The sequence below is a fragment of the Elephantulus edwardii genome, unplaced genomic scaffold (assembly GCF_000299155.1).
Source record: "Elephantulus edwardii isolate Elephantulus edwardi_28Jun2011 unplaced genomic scaffold, EleEdw1.0 scaffold00230, whole genome shotgun sequence".
NCBI classification, from domain to species: domain Eukaryota; kingdom Metazoa; phylum Chordata; class Mammalia; order Macroscelidea; family Macroscelididae; genus Elephantulus; species Elephantulus edwardii.
This window is the reverse complement of record NW_006399980.1, coordinates 858,015-876,217: the sequence shown is the minus strand read 5'-3', so window position 1 is coordinate 876,217 and position 18,203 is coordinate 858,015. Positions and strand designations below refer to the sequence as shown.

General features: G+C 37.3%; 1 protein-coding gene across 1 annotated transcript in view; it reads left to right on the top strand.

Moving 5' to 3' along the window:
• RASSF6 (Ras association (RalGDS/AF-6) domain family member 6) overlaps nucleotides 1-18,203 on the top strand; it is a 93,184-nt gene that overhangs the window by 15,358 nt on the left and 59,623 nt on the right. Inside the window, exon 2 of the mRNA XM_006898464.1 lies at nucleotides 8,858-8,956. Coding sequence (XP_006898526.1) covers nucleotides 8,858-8,956 — 99 coding nt within the window. The remainder of the gene's footprint in view (nucleotides 1-8,857; nucleotides 8,957-18,203) is intronic.

Below are 18,203 nucleotides of genomic sequence, written 5' to 3'. Positions count from 1 at the left end.
GCAACAATGAATGAATGGAATTCCAAAATCTCTGTAGATGTTCATTGAAATGAAAAATAAACAAACTAAATTAATTTAAAAAATGGTTGCAAAATACATCAACCTGGAATATCAGAAACCCAAGCCAGGTTCAGAAGAAAATGTGGAGCAAAGGATATCATTGCTGACGTCTGATGGATAGTAACATCAAACAAAGAACAGTAAAATGATGCTTTCTTTGTTTTATGGACTATGCTAATGCATTTGACTGTGTGAATCATACAAAATTGTGGATAATTGTGGATACTGTGAAGAACTGTAATTCCAGAACACTTACTAGTACTCATAGAGAACTTGTACATAGAACAAGAAGCAATCTTTCAAACAAGACTATTGTGTGATTTTTTAAAAAATCAATTAAAGTATATAAGACTGTATCCTTTAATTATATTTAATATACACGCTGAGAAAATAGTTGAATACAAGCCAAGTAATCAGAACCTTATAGACCATCGTGTTGCTATTGTTGTGTACTGTTAAGGCAGAACCAAGACATAATTGACCCTCTAGTAGTTTTTAAGAGGCAGTGAATCTCAGGCAAGGAGATTGTCTAACTTTCTCCCTCAGAGCAGCTGGTGGATTTGAACTGTGTACCTTTGCATTAAAAACATAATTTTTCACCATTAAATCACCAGAGCTCCCAATAGGTCATTGTAAGATAGTTATATTTTATTCCAGGTCATTTTTTAAGTCCTCTGATGTTGTTTTTATGTGCCATAGAGTTGCCTGTGACTCCTAGCAACCCTATGTACAGAAGCTCTGAAACCTGCTCTGTCCTGAGCCAGTCTCAGTAATTCCAACACATCTACTCCCATTGCCCCAGTTACTGTATCAATCCATCTCATCCAGGTTCTTCCTCTCCTGTGCTATACCTCCACCCTTCCAAGCATGATGTAATTCTCCAACGATCAATTCTTTTTGTCCATATGTGCAAAATATGTGAGATGGAGCTTCAAAATTCTAGCCTCCAAGAAGAAACTTGGTTTCATCATCTCCAAGAAAGACCTATTTTTTTTCTTGGTAGTCCTTGAGTTCAAGACTCTTTTCCAGAACCACAACTCCAAGGCATAAATTTTTCTCTGTCATCCTTAGTCATTTTCCAGCTCTCTGATGCATAGCAAGTAATTGTTAAGACCATGGACTGGATCAGGCATATCTTAGTCTCTAAACTGACGTCATTGTTTCTCAATACTCTGGACAGGTCCCTGATAGCAGATTTTTCCCAGTGCAGTTTGTCTTTTGATTTCCTGACTGCTGGTGCTATAAGTGTTGGTTGTAGAGCCAAGCAAGCTATAATTGTTAATAACCTCAATCTCTTCTCCATACATCATGGTTCTGACAATTGACCCAATGGTGAGGATCTTTGTCTTCCTAATGTTGAGCTTCAGTCCATATTGAAGACGACAGTCCTTGACTTTCTGCAGCGAAGGCATCAGGCAGTCCTCAGTTTCAGCAAGCAAGGTTGTGTCATCTCCATAACGTAGGCTGTTGATAAGTCTTCCTCCAATCCTGATGCCACATTCCGCCTCATAACGCCCAGCTTCCCGAATAATCTGTTCTACATACCTATTGAAAATATATGGAGACAGGATGCATCCTTGACAAACTCCTTTCCCAATTTTGAATCATGCAGTATTTCCTTGATCTTTTGTGAAAACAAGTTCCTGGTCCAAGTATAGGTTTCACATAAGCACAATCAAATGTTCAGATATTCCCATTATCTTCAAGGTTAGCTACAATTTGTTGTGATCCACACAGTCTATTGCCTTGCATAGTCATTGAAACATAGACATTTCTCTGGTACTCTTTGATTTCTGCCAAGATTCATTGACAGGTTTTAGTTATGGATGAGAATTTTAATAAATCTTTAAATTATTAGCCTGTATATATATGGAAATATATTTATTTTTAAATGCATATAATGTTGATACAGGGAAACCAGGTTCTGATATAAATGAAGCAAAAGGTCATGATGACTTGATTCGGGCAATAGCAGAGAAAAGAAAATCTTTTGAATTCAGGATATATTGGTTCTACCTTAGCAGGACTGGCAGGAAGCAGAGATCCAAACCTGTAGTGATAAAAGCTCTCTGTTGAGAGGGTAAAAAGATACCCATTGGCACAGAATTCTAGTACCAGAGGACCTAGCATGAGGAGAAGTTTCTATTTTGAATTTGGAACGGTAAGACAGTGTAAAATGCAAAATGTATACATACCAGGTAAGAGAGCTTGTGTGGTATTTGATAAGGATGAGATCCCATAGAAGCTCTGTGAACAAGAGAATGCTGTGATCAGAATGGAAATACTTTAAAAGACATTTTAGTTAAACAATCAACTTAGAAACAATTATTATACGTATGGTGTGGCAGGGTGTGTTTGTAATATTTAAAGAGAATATTTATTTCCAAATTTAAGAGTAACATAAGGAAAAAGGAAAAAGACACATCAAGGTGTCTTGGGGGTTTTGGATGGAAATGTGGGGAGGTGAAAGGAGAAAGCTGGTAATTCTAGATAAAGGGAACCTAGTCTTTCTATCAATTCCTGGGACCTCATTTTTACCAATGTTTTCTATGTAGCTTTAACTTCTTCATTACCATTGGTTCTTGATCATATACTATTTCCTGAAATGGTTCTGTGTCAGCCAATTCTTTTGGTACAGTGACTCTGTGTACACCTTCCATTTTTTTTTCTTGGATCATTCAAGATTTTGCCCATACCATCCTTCAGTATTGTAGCTCAAGTTTTCAATCTGTTCTTCATTTCCTTCAGCTTGAGAAATATTGAGCAAGTTCTTCGCTTTTAATTTTCTGGCTCCAGAACATTGCATATTTCATTATAATATGTTTTGTCTCCTTAAACTGCTTTTAAAAAGCTTTTGCTCAACTCTTTTAGTTTACTTTTCCTTCCTTTGTTTTGGCTTCCTAACATTTAAAGTGTAATTTTCAGTCTCTTCTGGCATCCCTTTTGATCTTTCTTTCTTCTGTGTCTACATATTGCCTTTTTAAACCAACATATGCAACCCTGAACATGCTTGCCCTACTACGCCAAGAAATCTGGAAGACAGCTATCCCTTCAACTGACTGGAAGAGGTCCATATTTATTCCATTCCCAAAATAAGTGATCCAACAGAAAGCAGAAATTATCAAATAATATCATTAATATTCAAAAAGGGAACAATTATTGACAGAAAACTGCCAGAAATTCAAGCTGGATTTAGAATATAATATGACACCAAAGTTGTCACTGTTCAGGTCAGATGAATCTTGGTAGAAAACAGAGAGTTCCTGAAAAATGTCTGTGTTTTATTGACTATGCCCAGGCATTTGACTGAGGGATCACAATATATTATGACTAACATCGATAAGAATGGGAACACCAGAACTATTAGTTGTGCTCGTGCAAAATCTTACCTAGACCAAGGGCTCTGCATGGTTTAAAATGAAGAAAGATATGCTTCATATCTATCTAATATGTATGCTCAACAAATAATTCAAAAGCTGTACCATGTGGAGAAGAATGTATCCTCAGGATCAGAAGACTCAACAACTGTGCTACACAGATGATACAACCCTGCTTGCTGAAATTGAGAACTTGAAGCACTTCCTGCAGAAGAACAAAACCTTCAATAGAGATTAAATCTCAGCATCACAAAAACAAAAATTCTCACCACTCTGTCAATAAGCAAAATCATGATAGATGGAGAAAAGCTTGAAGTTGTCAAAAATTGCATCTTACTTGAATCCAAAACTCTTGGAACCAGCAGTTTAAAAATCACAAGTTGAGTTTGGAAAATCTGCTGTCAGAGACCTCTCCAGAGTAATAATAAGAAATGTTTAATGACTAAGATGTGCCTGATCCAAGCCATAGTCTTCTCAATTACTTGCTATGCTTCTTAAAATTGGACAATGGTTAAGGATGACAGAAGTATTGATGCCTTTGAGTTGTGATACTAGAGAAGAGTACTAAAAAATCCCATGAACTGCCAAAAGAACAAACAGGTCTGCCTTGGAGAAAGTGAAATAAAGGTATTCCTTGGAGGGAAGGATGGTAGAATTTCATCTCATATAGTTTGGGAGGGCATGTTGTTAGTAGGTTTCCAGTCCTTAGAAAAAACAAACAAACAAACAAACCCAACATTATGCTAGTATAAGTGAAGGGCCAGCATAGAAGCAAGTCTCTAACAAGGTGGATTGATGTGGTAAATACAACAACAGTCTCATGTATGTAGGAGATGGTGAGGATGGCGCAGGATAAGACAGAATCTGTTTTTAATAGGGTCTCCATGAGCTGCAGTTAGTTGGCTTGAGGGCACACAAGTTTCTCACCACAATCGTAAAGCAAAACAAAACCCAATAGTAATTAAAATCACAACCCATTTGAAAGGAAGAGGAGGAAATGTCCCTGTCACTTAACGGGAATCTGAACTTTTCTTTCCAGCTCATCTGTTTTTATTTGTGCTCTATTTCCTATTTTTTTTTTTAAAACCTACTTTTGAAACTATTGTAATTAACATTCAATTTCTGTGAAGTGGAATGACTAGAAAATTTTATATTTAAAATCACTGGCCACACCTAAATGCCATTTATATGAAAATATAAAGGAGGAAGTTATTAATTTATGATCACAGTTTCCAGAGCCTGAAGGAGACTTGGAGGATGTGACCTCACAGTCCTTTGGTTCTTCAAGTCACAACTTGATTTTCCTGCCTGGAAACTTGAGTTTGTATTTGCCTAACTAGGTCAGCATTCATCTAGTTTGGGTTGAGTTGCTGCAACAGAAGAACTAGGTTTCTATGCACAAAATCATTAAAAGATATGTCATTCTAGAAGTAATACAAAACCAGGGCAAACTGGCCACTCTTTGCCCTGAGCCACTGTTTCTATAGTTTTTCAGCTTACAGAATACCTTTTTGTCTTTTCTGCCTACATCTAAACACTGCCCTAGGATATTTTTTTTCTCTATTCTAAGCATAAAGCATTCCCAAATAAAATTTCAATGATTGCAAAATGCATTTTTAAAAAATTTTGATCATGGAAACCTTTGGGAGTCTAAAGTCTTTTTAAAGAAAGTAACACCAACCTGCTAAGTAAGCAAGAGTTTAAAACTGACTCAATTTTTTCAAGTCTCTGGAATTTGTATTATAAAATATAATAGCATCAACACATGTGGGATTTTTTTTCCCCATAAATTTCTGGAAATTTTACTGTAAAATATAAAACCAATATATATAAACCTCAGAGACAGTATTCCAGCCAGACAGAATTTCTCATGTGGTTTCTCTTTCTTCTTTTTATCCTTCTCAATAAAAGATTGCCCCTGCACCAGGAAATAGCAGCCACAGATCTCCAAGCACATTTGTGCTTTCGTAGAGGTACTGAACAGGAGAATAACTTTTCCATCACTGAATTTGGTGGCCTCAGAACTGTGGATAGAATTGAAAAAGAAAAAAAAAAACATCCTTAGAGAGTATTCTAAATCAAATATTAAAGATTCAGAAATAAGACCTCTTACAATAGATCCAGATGTACCATTCAACTTAGTCAATCTCACAACTTTGATCCAGATTTCAATCACAAGGTTGTAAATTACTAGCATATATTATAGCCAGCACTATGGTCTGAATTGTACTTTATTAGCAATATTGTTTCCATTCCCTTTCTACCTTTATCCATCTTTCCCTCTATCTCCATTTCTCTATCCCACTATTGTCAATCTCTCAAGGAGATTATCAAGTATATTAACAAGTTATGATTTTCTGGACCATCTAGTGTATGTCTCCTTATATGTCCTCTTTCTCATCACTCTAAAGAGAGTGTTAAAATTTCTGTACACTGATACTCATTGCAGCAATTTTCATGATAGCCAAAATATGGAAACAGCAGAAATCACCATTAACGTGTGAGTGAAACAAAATAGGATACATGCATACCGTAGAAAATTTCTCCCTTGCAAGTAGAAATAAATGCCTGGTGCTTCCTATAACTTTTATGAACCTTTAAAATGTTAGGGTGCATTAACAGGTCAATCACAGAAGGGAAAATACTATATTGATTGTCTCACTTATATTAAATAAACAAAATAAAAAAGATAAATATAAGTAATAGTTATCAGACGTGGAAGGAAATAGAAAAAGAGTTTTGCTCAGGGGACATTGAGCCTATGTTAATAGTTGCTGCTGTTGTTGTTAGGTGTTATCAAGTCAAGTACTACCCACAGTGACCCACTGAACAACAGTACTGAACCTTGTCCTATCCTGTGCCATCCTTACACTTCCTGACACGTAAGAGCCCATTGCAGCAGTCACCATGTCAATCCACTTGGTCGAGAGTCTTCTCTCCTTCACTGACCCTCTACTTGCCTAAGCATCATGTTTCTCTACAAGGAATAGCCTCTCCTAGCAATATGTCCAAAGTTTTTGTTAATTGCAGTGCAAGATTTTTAAAGGCATAGAGATAATGGTTGTACAACATGAAGAACAGGATCAATACCACTGAATTACACATGTAGAAACTGTTGAATGTTCTGTATGTGCATTTCAGAATTTAAAATACTAAATTTTATGTCCTTCTTTTGATATTTTCCCTAAAGTAGATGAAGATTATAATTTTCCATTTTAGATAGGAACTTGATATCAAGTAAGATAAAATGACCTCTGAGCTCAATGCTCCCTGACCAAAACCTCCAAATTATTGAGGAATAATGAAGTCAATTTGAGGACTTAGATGTGCCTGTGTCTGGCCATTGTCAGTCCCTTGCTACGCTGCTGAGAGTTGGACAGTGCATAATGATGAAAGAAGAATAATTGGTACCCTTGAACTGTGGGTTTGGAGAAGATTACTGACTATACCATGGATTGACAAAAGAATAGACAGCTACATCTTGGAGAGGCTCAGCCAGATTGCAGCAAAGATGATAAAACATCTTCCATACTTTGGATATTTTTCTCGAAAAGGCCATTCCTTGGAAAAGGACATCATGCTTGGAAACGTGGGGGGATGGCAAAAGAAAGGAAGACTTCAACCAGCTGGATTGACTCGGTGACTACAGCTACAGGCTTAAGTGTGTCAGATATTGTGAGGATGGCACAGGACAGGACAGGGTTCAGACCTGTTGTTCATAGAGTTGCTATGAATTATAGTCAACTTGATCACACCTAATAAGAAGAAGATAAAATGAATATTTATTAGTATATATTGATAATTTTTTTTTAAATGAGGAAAAATACCCAAACATTACTTATAACTTCCATATGCCTACTCCTGCCAACTGATTTCAACTGCGATGTACTACCATTGCGTTGATTCTGACTCATGGCATCTCTATGCCTCTATCTATTCCAGAGCAGAACAGCTTCAGAGGACTCCCATAGGACTTCCTTATGGAAGGAAATTTTCATGCCTCTGTCTTTGTCTTTCTTAGCTTTGTCTTCACAGAGCTAGAACAACCAGTGGGTCAAAATCACTGATCTTTCATTACCCTTCAAGACTGTAACCACTGCTCCAAAAGGGCTCCTTTTAGTGACCATAGAGTGATGGAAGGGGTGGAGCCAGGGGAAAAAATGACAAATTTCATCCATTCTTTGAATGAATTATCTCATGAATCATGATAAAAATGAACTTTAAAGGATATCATTTGTAAACTCAAAGTGAGTTGTGATTAAAATTCCAAGCTGTGAACTTATTTCTTGGTCTTGAAGATTTTGGAGGCCATCTTACTTACATACATTAAACTCCATGGACCGAGATGCTTCTATGGATAATCCGAAAGTTTTAATCTGTATAACTTTCTAAACTATACAAAAACGAAAAAGGAAAATATGATCTGAAAAAAGAGTAATCTTGAAGAAAATGAGATTTGTTCAGTTGACCAGAATCTGAGTTGGAATTGGCCCAACAACACCTAAGAACAACTACTGCTTACTAAATCCTTTTAAATACACGTAAAAACAGCCATTCCACACTTCGATGATCTAAAGAGTAAATGAGATAACATGTGCAAGATAACTAACATAGAAAGTATCCTTGTCACACATACGTTGTTATTGCTGATTGCCTTTTGAGTCAAGCACAACTCATAGCGACCCTATGAGCAAAAGCCTGAAGCCCCTCAACAACTATCGACATTTATCAAAGTTCATAGAGTTTCCAGAGGCATTTTATTTAGGAACTGGATGCCACTCCTGCTTTCAAACCTGTCATAGTATGTTATCGTTGTTATGTGCCATTGAGTCACCTGCAATGCTATGGATAGCAGCTCTGAACCTTTCCCTGTCCTGAGCCAGTCTCACTAATTCTGACACACCAATTCCAATTGCCCCAGTTACTATATCAATCCATCTCATCCGGGGTCTCCCTCTCCTGCACTGTCCATCCACCTTTCTGAAAATGATGTCCTTCTCTAAGGACCAGTCTCTCCTGCCCACATGCCCTAAGTATGTGAGATGGAGCTTCAAAATCCTAGCCTCCAAAGAGAGACTTGGTTTCACCCTCTCCAAGGCAGACCAATTTGTTTTCTTGACAGTCCATGGTATGTTTAAGACTCTTCTCCAACACCACAACTCAAAGGAATTTATTCTTATTTTGCCATCTTTAATGAACTCTCTGAAGCATAACAAGTAATTGAGAAAATCATGCCCTGGATTAGGCACCTTTGTCACAATATAGTAAAGAAATATTCTTGACTTTCCTTCTCTTGTGCCTATACAAGATATATCACTTAATAGGTCTCCAAAAGATGCTTATATAAGACTCTATAAAATTACCAAATAAGTCAGAATGGATGTCTAAGTGCATACACTAATATTCTGCTAATGTTTTAGGGCATACTTGGACAATCTCAAAAAGGAGAGAAAAATGGCTATGATGGTTCCACAGACCCATTCTTGGATCTTCATCAATGAGAAGAACTTCATTACCAGGTAATCCTATATTGTTATTAAATGTTCTCTTACCAGCCATCCGTGGAATATATAATTCAAAGTTATCAACAAATATAAGTTTTCTATTGAGAGATTAAATAAGAAGTTGAGTGAGTTTGTTTCTAAAATTGCTAAACAATAGACACATATTCCATAAGTGGTGGTTTGGTCTTATTAAAATTTAAATTTCTTTAATAGTTGGGAAAATTCTCAAGAGCAGCATTAAATGAAGTACCTAAGCCTCTTCATAAGTGGAACATCCAGAGAGAGAATTGGCCCTGGGATAAAACAAAAATCCATTTGTCCTGGTCTCATCTCACTTGGGCTTTCTTTTTACTAACTTCCTCTTGATATTAGGTTATACAATATATGACCAACTTCCATGGTTGTTTCTTATACACAGCAAATGGTATATTATCTTTGAGAATAAAAGAACAGTAATTTGAAACGTATAGAACTCAAATAAGAACTGAACTCACAGAATCTAGAACAGAGGCTGAGGAGAAAGACCAAGCGACACTGGAAGAAATCCAAGTTTTATAAGGGGTAGGAAAAGGAACAAAGCCAAATCAATGGGCAGGGTAATGAATTTAAGTGCAGCAGGCTGGAAAAACAAGAATTTAGAGAACATAAATTAAAAAATTGGACCTGAAGGAACAGCTGGAGGATAAGCATGAGGCATAAAAGGCAAGGAGAAAACATGAAGTGAGAAATAGAATTCATCCATTCACTTATTCTTCATATCCTTATTGACTGCTCATTTTGGACAGGTACTTTTCTGAACCCTGTGCATTAATCAATGAATGAAACAAAGTCTCTGCTTTTAAATTCTAAAAGACATTATTTGATAAGGTGAATGAGTAAAAATACGTGCTACTAGGTAAAGAAGGGTACAAAGAATAAAGTAAGAAAGGGTAGTAATAAGTGTTGGAAGAAGGAAGATGGATGATTTGACATGAAGAGGTAGCATAGATATAAATGCTGGGAAGGAGGTGAGAGTGCTGGCATTCAGATATCTTCCTGAGGTGTGTCAGACTCAGACTGGCCCAGGATATGGTAGGGTTCACAGTTATTGGACATAGGAATGCTATGAGTTGTGGGCAACTTGATGGCACATAACAGCAGCAGCGACAACAACAACATTCTCTAAAAGTTTATGAGGTAGCAGGTAAGTGAGAAAGACAGTAGAAGATGAGATCAGAGACAAGAACATATATGATCTTATAGGCAATGAAAAGATTTGTGGCTTTTCTACTAATTAAGATGAACATTCCCTGAAAGATCTTGAACACATGAGTGATAAGATCTGACAACAGTTTCCTAAGAACACTCTAGCTGCTGTATTTAGAAGGAAAAAGAAGATAAACCATTGAAGACCTTAAAAGTCTAGAGTAGAGAGGATGGTATCCTTAACCAAGAATTGGAAAGACAGGGTCCAATTATTAGTTTATTTTTAATATATAGACAAAATAATTTCCTGAATAATTTATGGGGTGGGAGATACAATATATTCTGGTCTAATATTTATTGTATATTAGACTATAAAACTGAGAGAATAGAGTTAATATTTCCTGATATCATAAAAGTTTCAAGAGATGCAGGCTTGGAGTAGATAATGTAAAGGGGTCTTAAACATGTTAGATCAGCCCGGCTGAGGTGTCAACTTTAGCAGTTGAATCTGTAACACTGGAATTCATCAGAGATGATGACACTTCAATTTGCATAATTTGGGCATGTTACTAGGAGAGGTTTTTCCTTGGAGAAGAACATCATGCTTGGAAAGGTGGAGAGGTGGTGAAAGAGAGGAAGACTTTAAACAAGGTGGATAGACCACAGTAAATGTAGCAATGGGCTCTAGTGTGCCAGAGATTGTGAGGATAGGGTTCAGGTCTGTTGTTCATAGGATCATTACTAGTCATACTCAACTTGACAGCACTAACAAAAGATCTGGAAAAAAAAATTGTAATCATTAATATAGCATTAGGGAGCTCTGGTGGCCTAATGGCAAAAAAAACCTCACTGTGATCCTGAAGGCATGCAGTTCAAGGCCACCTGCTGTTTTGAGGGAGAAGAATGGGTAATTTCCTCCTATGCAGTTAACTGCCTCTGAAAACCCACCAGAGGTCAGGTATGGGTCGGCTTTGACTCTACGGTACACACAAACTCAACAATATGGTATTAAAATAGCTTCGAAAGACACAAGATTAAATAAAAGTATTAAGGGATTTTCTTTATTTCTAATAAAGAGAAGTTAATCTGTTGTTGTTAGGTGCCCTGCGCTGGAGTAGGACTCAGTCAGTGGTCCTGGGAACAACAGATATGAAACTGGTCCTATCCTGTGCCTTCCTCATAATTTCTGACACATTCAAGCCCATCCCTGCAGTCATCATTAAGGGATTAACTCTACTAAAGAATTTAATCCCTTTTTGTAATCCCTCATTAATTTTATTTTACATCTTTATATTCCATTTGAATACTGTTTTTTTAATTATGGAATTAGAGAGCACTGGTGGCCTAATAACACGAAGTTGCCCTGCAATCTCAAAGGCACAGGTTGGAATCCACCATAATATCAGTGCATTGCTGGGGATGGCGGGAGGTGCTGGACAGGGTAGGCAAGTGTGCAAGTGGTGCTGATATAGCAGAGAAAGGGAAGGGAGAAGACACACATGCAGGGGAGGGCTCTTTGTGCATGGTTATCTCTGTAAGGCTAAGTGTCTTTCATTTGCTCCTTTCACTAAAATGCTTGTCTGTCAGATGTTGTTCCAAAGCTAAGCATCCAAATTACAACAGATTGGCCACCCACTTCTGAAATATAACAGCCATTTGAAAACACTATGTGAAATAGAGAAGACTTAGAGTAGAATAGCAGATATGGCAATTGAGGCTCAATCAATGATTTATTCATAGCAAATATCTTTTATAAGAAACATTAAATGCAGGCTACACAGGCTATACACATGGATATCACCTGATGGTATACACAGGAATCAGACTGATTATATCGGATCATTGAAGAAGTTGAATATCAGCTGTGAAAATTAGGTCAGATGTTGATTGCAGAACAGCTCATCAACTACTCATATGTAAGTTCAAATTAAAGCTAAATTGAATCCACAGAAATAAAAATTTGATTTTGAGTCGGTCCTATCTGAATTTAAAAACCATCTCAGAAACAGGTTTGAGGCTTTGAACACTAATGAATGAAGACCAGATGAACTGTGGGAGGATATCAAGAATAATATCCATGAAGAATGCAAAAGGTTATTACAGAAGAAAGCCAAAATGGATGTCAAAAGAGACTCTGAATATTGCACTAGAGTGCTGAGAAGCCAGAGCAAAGGGAAGAAATCAAGACATTAAGGAGTTGAGTAGATGATTTCAAAGGGCAGCAAGAGAAGGCAAAGCAAATTATTATTAGACAAAAAAAAAAATATTACTGGAGTCCAAAAAAATCTAAAGGGCCAAACATGCTTTGGCATTTCTTAAGTTGAAGGAACTGAAGAACAAATTCAAGCCTTGAGTTGCAATACTTAAGGATGCCATGGGCAGAATATTGAATGATCCAGAAAGCATTCAAGATGGAAGGAGTATACAGACTCACTATACCAAAAATAATTCGCTGACACAGAAGAATTTTAAGAAACAACATATGATCAAAAGACAGTAGTGATGAAGGAGGAAGGAAGTGAAGACTGCTCTGAAGTATTTGGCCAAAAATAATGCACCAGGAGTTCATGGAATACCAATTGACATATTTCAACAAACAGATGCTGCCCTGTACATGGTCACTAGATTGTGCCAACAAATCTGGAGGACAGCTCCTGGGCAGCTGACTGGGAGAGATCCATATTTATTCCCATTCTATAAATATGTGACCTGACAAAATGTGGAAATTATTGTACAATATCACTAATATCACACACAAGCAAAATTCTGCTGAAGATTATCCAAAAATGACTGGAACAGTACATTGACAGAGAATGATCAGAAGTACAAGCTGGCTTTAGAAGAGGCCATGGCACTAGAAGGATTATTGTCAATACCAGATGTATCTTGGCACAAAGTAAAGAGTAGCAGAGAAATATCTGTGTTTCATCGACTATGCAAAGATATTTGACTGTGTGGAACACAACAAATTGTGTTTAACCTTGAGGAAAATGGGAATCCCAGAACATTTGATTGTGCTTATATGAAACATATATTTAGACCAGGAAGTAGTCCTTAGAACAGAGCAGGGAAACACTGCATGGTTCAGAATCAGGAAGGGAGTGGAAAAGGGTGGAGTCTTGTCTTCATACCTTTTCAATCTATATGCAGAACAGACAATTTGGGAAGCAGGGTTTTATGAGGAGGAATATGGCATCAGGATTGGAGGAAGATTCATAAACAACCTACATTATGTAGATGACACCACTTTGCTTGCTGAAACTGAGGAGAACCTAAACTGCTTGCTGCAGAAGGTCACAGACTATAGCTCAACATCAGTAAGGCAAATAGTCTCACCACTGGGACAATTGGTAGCACCATGATAGATGGAGAAAAGATTAAGATTGTTAAAAATTACAGCTTGCTCAGCTCTACAATCAACACTCTTGGCATCTGCAGTCAGGGAATCTTAAGACAAATTGCATTAAGTAAATCTGCCTTCAGGGACCTCTCCAGGGTACCGACAAGCAATGATGTTAGTTTAAAAAATAAGGTGTGGCTAATCAAGGCCATGGACTTTGCAATTACTTGCTATGCATCAGAGAACTGGACAATGGCTAAGAAGAATTAATGCCTTTGAGTTGTGTGCTGGAGAAAAGTCTTAAACATACCATGCACTTCCAAGGAAACAAATCTGTCTTGGAGAGGGTGAAAACCAAGTTTCTCCTTGGATGCTAGATTTTGAAGCTCTGTCTCACATACTTTGGGCATGTGGTTAGGAGGAACCGATGCTTAGAGAGGGACATCAAGCTCACAGAAAAGGAAGACCCCAAATAAGAAGCATTAATACAGTAAATAGGGCAATGGGGTTAGGTGTGTTGGAGTCAGTCAGACTGGCTCAGGACAGGGCAAGGTTTAGAGCTGTTGTACATAGATAGTGTCACTATGAGTTGCAGGCGATTCAACATTACATAATAGCAACAACATGTCCTAAGTATTTATAAACCATAACTATGCCCTGCTCCTTAAAAATAAAAAAGCTTAGAAAATATAGAAAGAGGTAGACTGAGAGAATAAAATTAAACCATAATCCTGTAACTCAGGAAAAATACATTGTTTAATTTGCCATATTCCCTAGCTTCTAAGAATTATATTTTGTATAGATGAGGTCATGCTTTATCCTGCTTTGCACATCTGACATAATATTATAAAGGTTTCACTACATGATTTTTTTTAAAATTACTGAAGATTATTATGATTTAATTGTAATTTCAGTGTTATGTCATAATGACATAATGCAATAATTCCTTTGAGTCTTCAAAATAGCTTATTTTTTTTCATATACATGAACTTACTAGTTCACAAGAATGGAATTACTTGATCAAAATGTCCAAGTAAATATAATGTTATTGCTACAAATTGTCTTTCTAAAAACTGTTTTCTAAAAGAACCCTTGTTGTAAATTGAATTGTATACACCCAGCTTATATGTTTGAATTGATGTAATGTGGAAATTACATATGATCTCCTAAGGTCTGATAAACAATTCAGTTGTAAAAAAACATTAAAATTTATTTCCACCCAGTGAATTCTGATCATGGCAATCCATTGGATTTGTGAGGCTTAATGGAATGGAAATGCTTTATCATTCTCATGCAGAGCAAATGATGGGCTCAGGTTGCCAACTTTGGGAGAATGTAATGTGCTGTCAAGTCATTTTTGACTCATAGCCACCATATGTACAATAACTCTGAAATTTGTCCTCTCCTGAGCCAATCTCACTTTCTCTGACACACCTATCCCCAGTGTCAATCCATCTCAAATGGGCTTTCCCTCTCCTGCACTGTCCCTCTATCTTTCCAAGCATGATACCCTTCTCCAAGTATAGGTACCTCCTGGCTGTGTGCTCAAAGTATGTGAGACAGAGCTTCAAAGATCTTTACCCTCAAGGAACAGCCTAGTTTTTCCTTGTCCAGAACAGACCTGATGTTATCTTTGCAGTCCATGTTATGTTCAATACTTTTCTCCAGCACCAAAACTCAAAGGTATGGATTCTTCTTCTATTACCATTAGTCATTGTTCAGACCTCTGATACATAGCAAGTAATTGAAAAGATGATGGCTTGGAACAGACATACTTTAGTCTCTGGACTGAAATCATTGCTCTTAAGTACTCTGGAGAGATGCTTGACAACAGACTTTTCCAATGCAACTTCTGGAATAGAATCCCCATATTTAATCTACTATACCACTTTGTTGTTGTTGTGTGCCATTGAGTCACTTGCCTAGGTACATCAGCTCTGAACCCTGCTCTATCTTGAGCCAATCTTATCAACTCTAACACATTTCCCCCCACTATCCAGTCACTGAGTCAATCCATGCCTAGAACTGAAGTATCACTGACTAACTATGATGTCCAATATGTCATGAATCAAGTACAAACTCCCCACTTAGAGGAGTAGGCGTGACTCAACTCCAATTCATGTTGACTGGTGTGCACCACAGTGGAAATGTGATCAACAGTGTTTGAAATAACTGATTTTCAAAAGTAGGTCACCAGGGCTTCCTCCAAGCTGCCTCTTAATGAATTTGAACCATTAACCTTTTAATTAGAAGGTAAAAACATTAATCTTTTGTATAACTATTTATTCCATTGTATCATTCTTATTAACAAGTGACAGCATCATAATAGATGGAGAAAGAATTGAAGCTATCTATGATTTCTTCTTGCATGGATTAACAATTAATATTCTTGGTATCAGCAGTATATCAGGATACGTGTTACATTGTGCAATATGCTGTCAAGAACCTCTCCAAAGTACTTAAGAACAATTAAGTCAGTTTGAAGACTAAGGTGATTCAGGCCATGGTCTTTTCCATCACTGGCATCTGAGAGCCTTATAATGAATATAAATGACAGAAGTATTGATGCCTTTGAGTTGTGTTTAAGTTATGGTGTTGGAGTAAAGTACTGAATAAATATCCCATGGACTTTCAAAAGAAGAAAACATATATGTCTTGGGGAAAGTACAGCTGGTGTGCTCCTTGGAGGAAAAGATGATGAAGCTTTATCTGTCATACTTTGGACATGTTGCTAGGAGAGGCTATTGTTTGGAAAGGGACATCATTCCTAGAATTTATAGGTTCAGAAAAGGAGAGGGAGACCCAAACAAGATGGCCTGACAGAGTCACTGAAACAATGGGTTTAAGTATGTCAGATTATGAAGATGATGCAAGATAGGAAAGAGTTCAGGTCTGTTGTTTATAAAGTTGCTGTTGTTCATGCTTAACTCAATGGCATCTAACAACAATTAAAACACCAGTAAATTTTTTTGCCCCAAAAGAGATGAAAATGTTGGACATTAAAAGGAAAACAGGATCTAGTTTCTCAGAATTTTGGTTTTAGCCAATTTCATGAGCAATCTATATGACAAATAAAGTAGACTCTCAAGTATTAATAATGGGGTAAGCAATACAACATTTGTGTTTTATTCAAAAAACACATTGCTCTCAACTTATAAATGAACTGCCATTCAATTTTTATGAATCACACAGGAAGAGATTGCCCATCTTTTTCCCACAGTGCTGCTAGAGGATTTAAACTGAGATGCTGGTGGGTTCAAACTGCCAGAGAGGCACAACCTTTGGGTTATAAGACTCACTGTGGACTGTGACACCAGGGCTCCTTTATATTTCAGTACTGGATAAGAATTCTGAGTCTAGAAACTTCCTTGGACCAATAATGTTGGCACAGGTTAACCTTGAGCCCAAATGACTAAATGTTCACTGTTATTACACTGCTGTGAGCCATCACTGCTCTCTGCTTCATAGGGTTGAAATTTCAACTATGTTAGGTGAACAATGGCTTCCTCCATACGGCTGCTTTCCTTTTGGGCCCTAGAATATAATCAGGACATTTCAGAGGAGAATAAATGCCAACACTGTAAACATAGGTTTAAATACCATTTTAAAGTACAGATCAACTTCCATTCTCAGAGCCTATTCCATATTTTCTGCTCCTCAGGAACCTCCAGCAAACGTTGCAGACTACAGCTCTTCTACCAGCTGCCCAAAAGACACATGTGCATTCTTGTTCTTAGTAAATAAGTTTAATTAGCATGATGTAATACATTTTACCAGAAAGTGCATTATTCCAAAGAGTTCCTTTTTCTAAGCCTTCTGGCAGACACCTTTTCTGAAACAAAGGCACCTAGCCAGCAGCACCTCTAAGCACAAACTAAACACAAAGAGCCAGTGTTGCAGGCACTGTGTTGGAGCTGGCTGGTAAAGCCACAGGCAATGTTTGTCCAGGTTGTTTGTCCAAGTTCAAGTTCTTCTCTTGATCAAAGGATAGGAGCAAACACTGCCTGTCCCAGTGTGCCTTGCAGGTTGATTTATAAATGTAGGCCATTCTCCTAAAGACCACTTCTGTTTTCAACCAAGGGAAAGAGAGCATGTTTTTATAGTGTTTTATAGAAATAAATATTCAAAACTAAACCAGAGACAGTAAGTTTGAGACATATATTCAATATCATTTCCTTAAAAGCTAAGAAATAATTTCTTAGAGATCATGCTTAAAAAATCTTATTTATGCATGAGAACCCAATTTTGTTTTTATTGTGCTCTCAAGTCAACTACAACTCGTATCAATCCTGCGAACAGTGGATCTACCCCTTGCCCTGTCTTGCACCATCCTCAGGAAATCTAATGTACTTGAGCCCATTAGAGTGACTGTTTCAGTCCACTTTCCTGAAGGTCTTCCTCTCTTTCTCGAGCATTCCACCTTTCCCAGCATGATGTCTCTCCAACCACAGGACCCTCCTGACAACATGTCCAAAGTAAGGCAAAGCTTCACCATCTTTGCCTCCAAGGAGCAACTTGGTTACACTTTCTCCAGAACATATTAGGGCTTGTTTTTTGTTGAGAAAGTCTGCTGTTAGGGACCTCTCCAAAGTACTGAAGAGCAATGGTGTCTCTCTGGATACTAAGGTGCGTCTGATATAGGCCATGGTCTTTGCAATCACTTATTATGCATTAGAGAGTTGGACAGTGACTAAGGAGGATATAAGGAGAATTGATGCCTTTGAGCTGTGGTGCTTG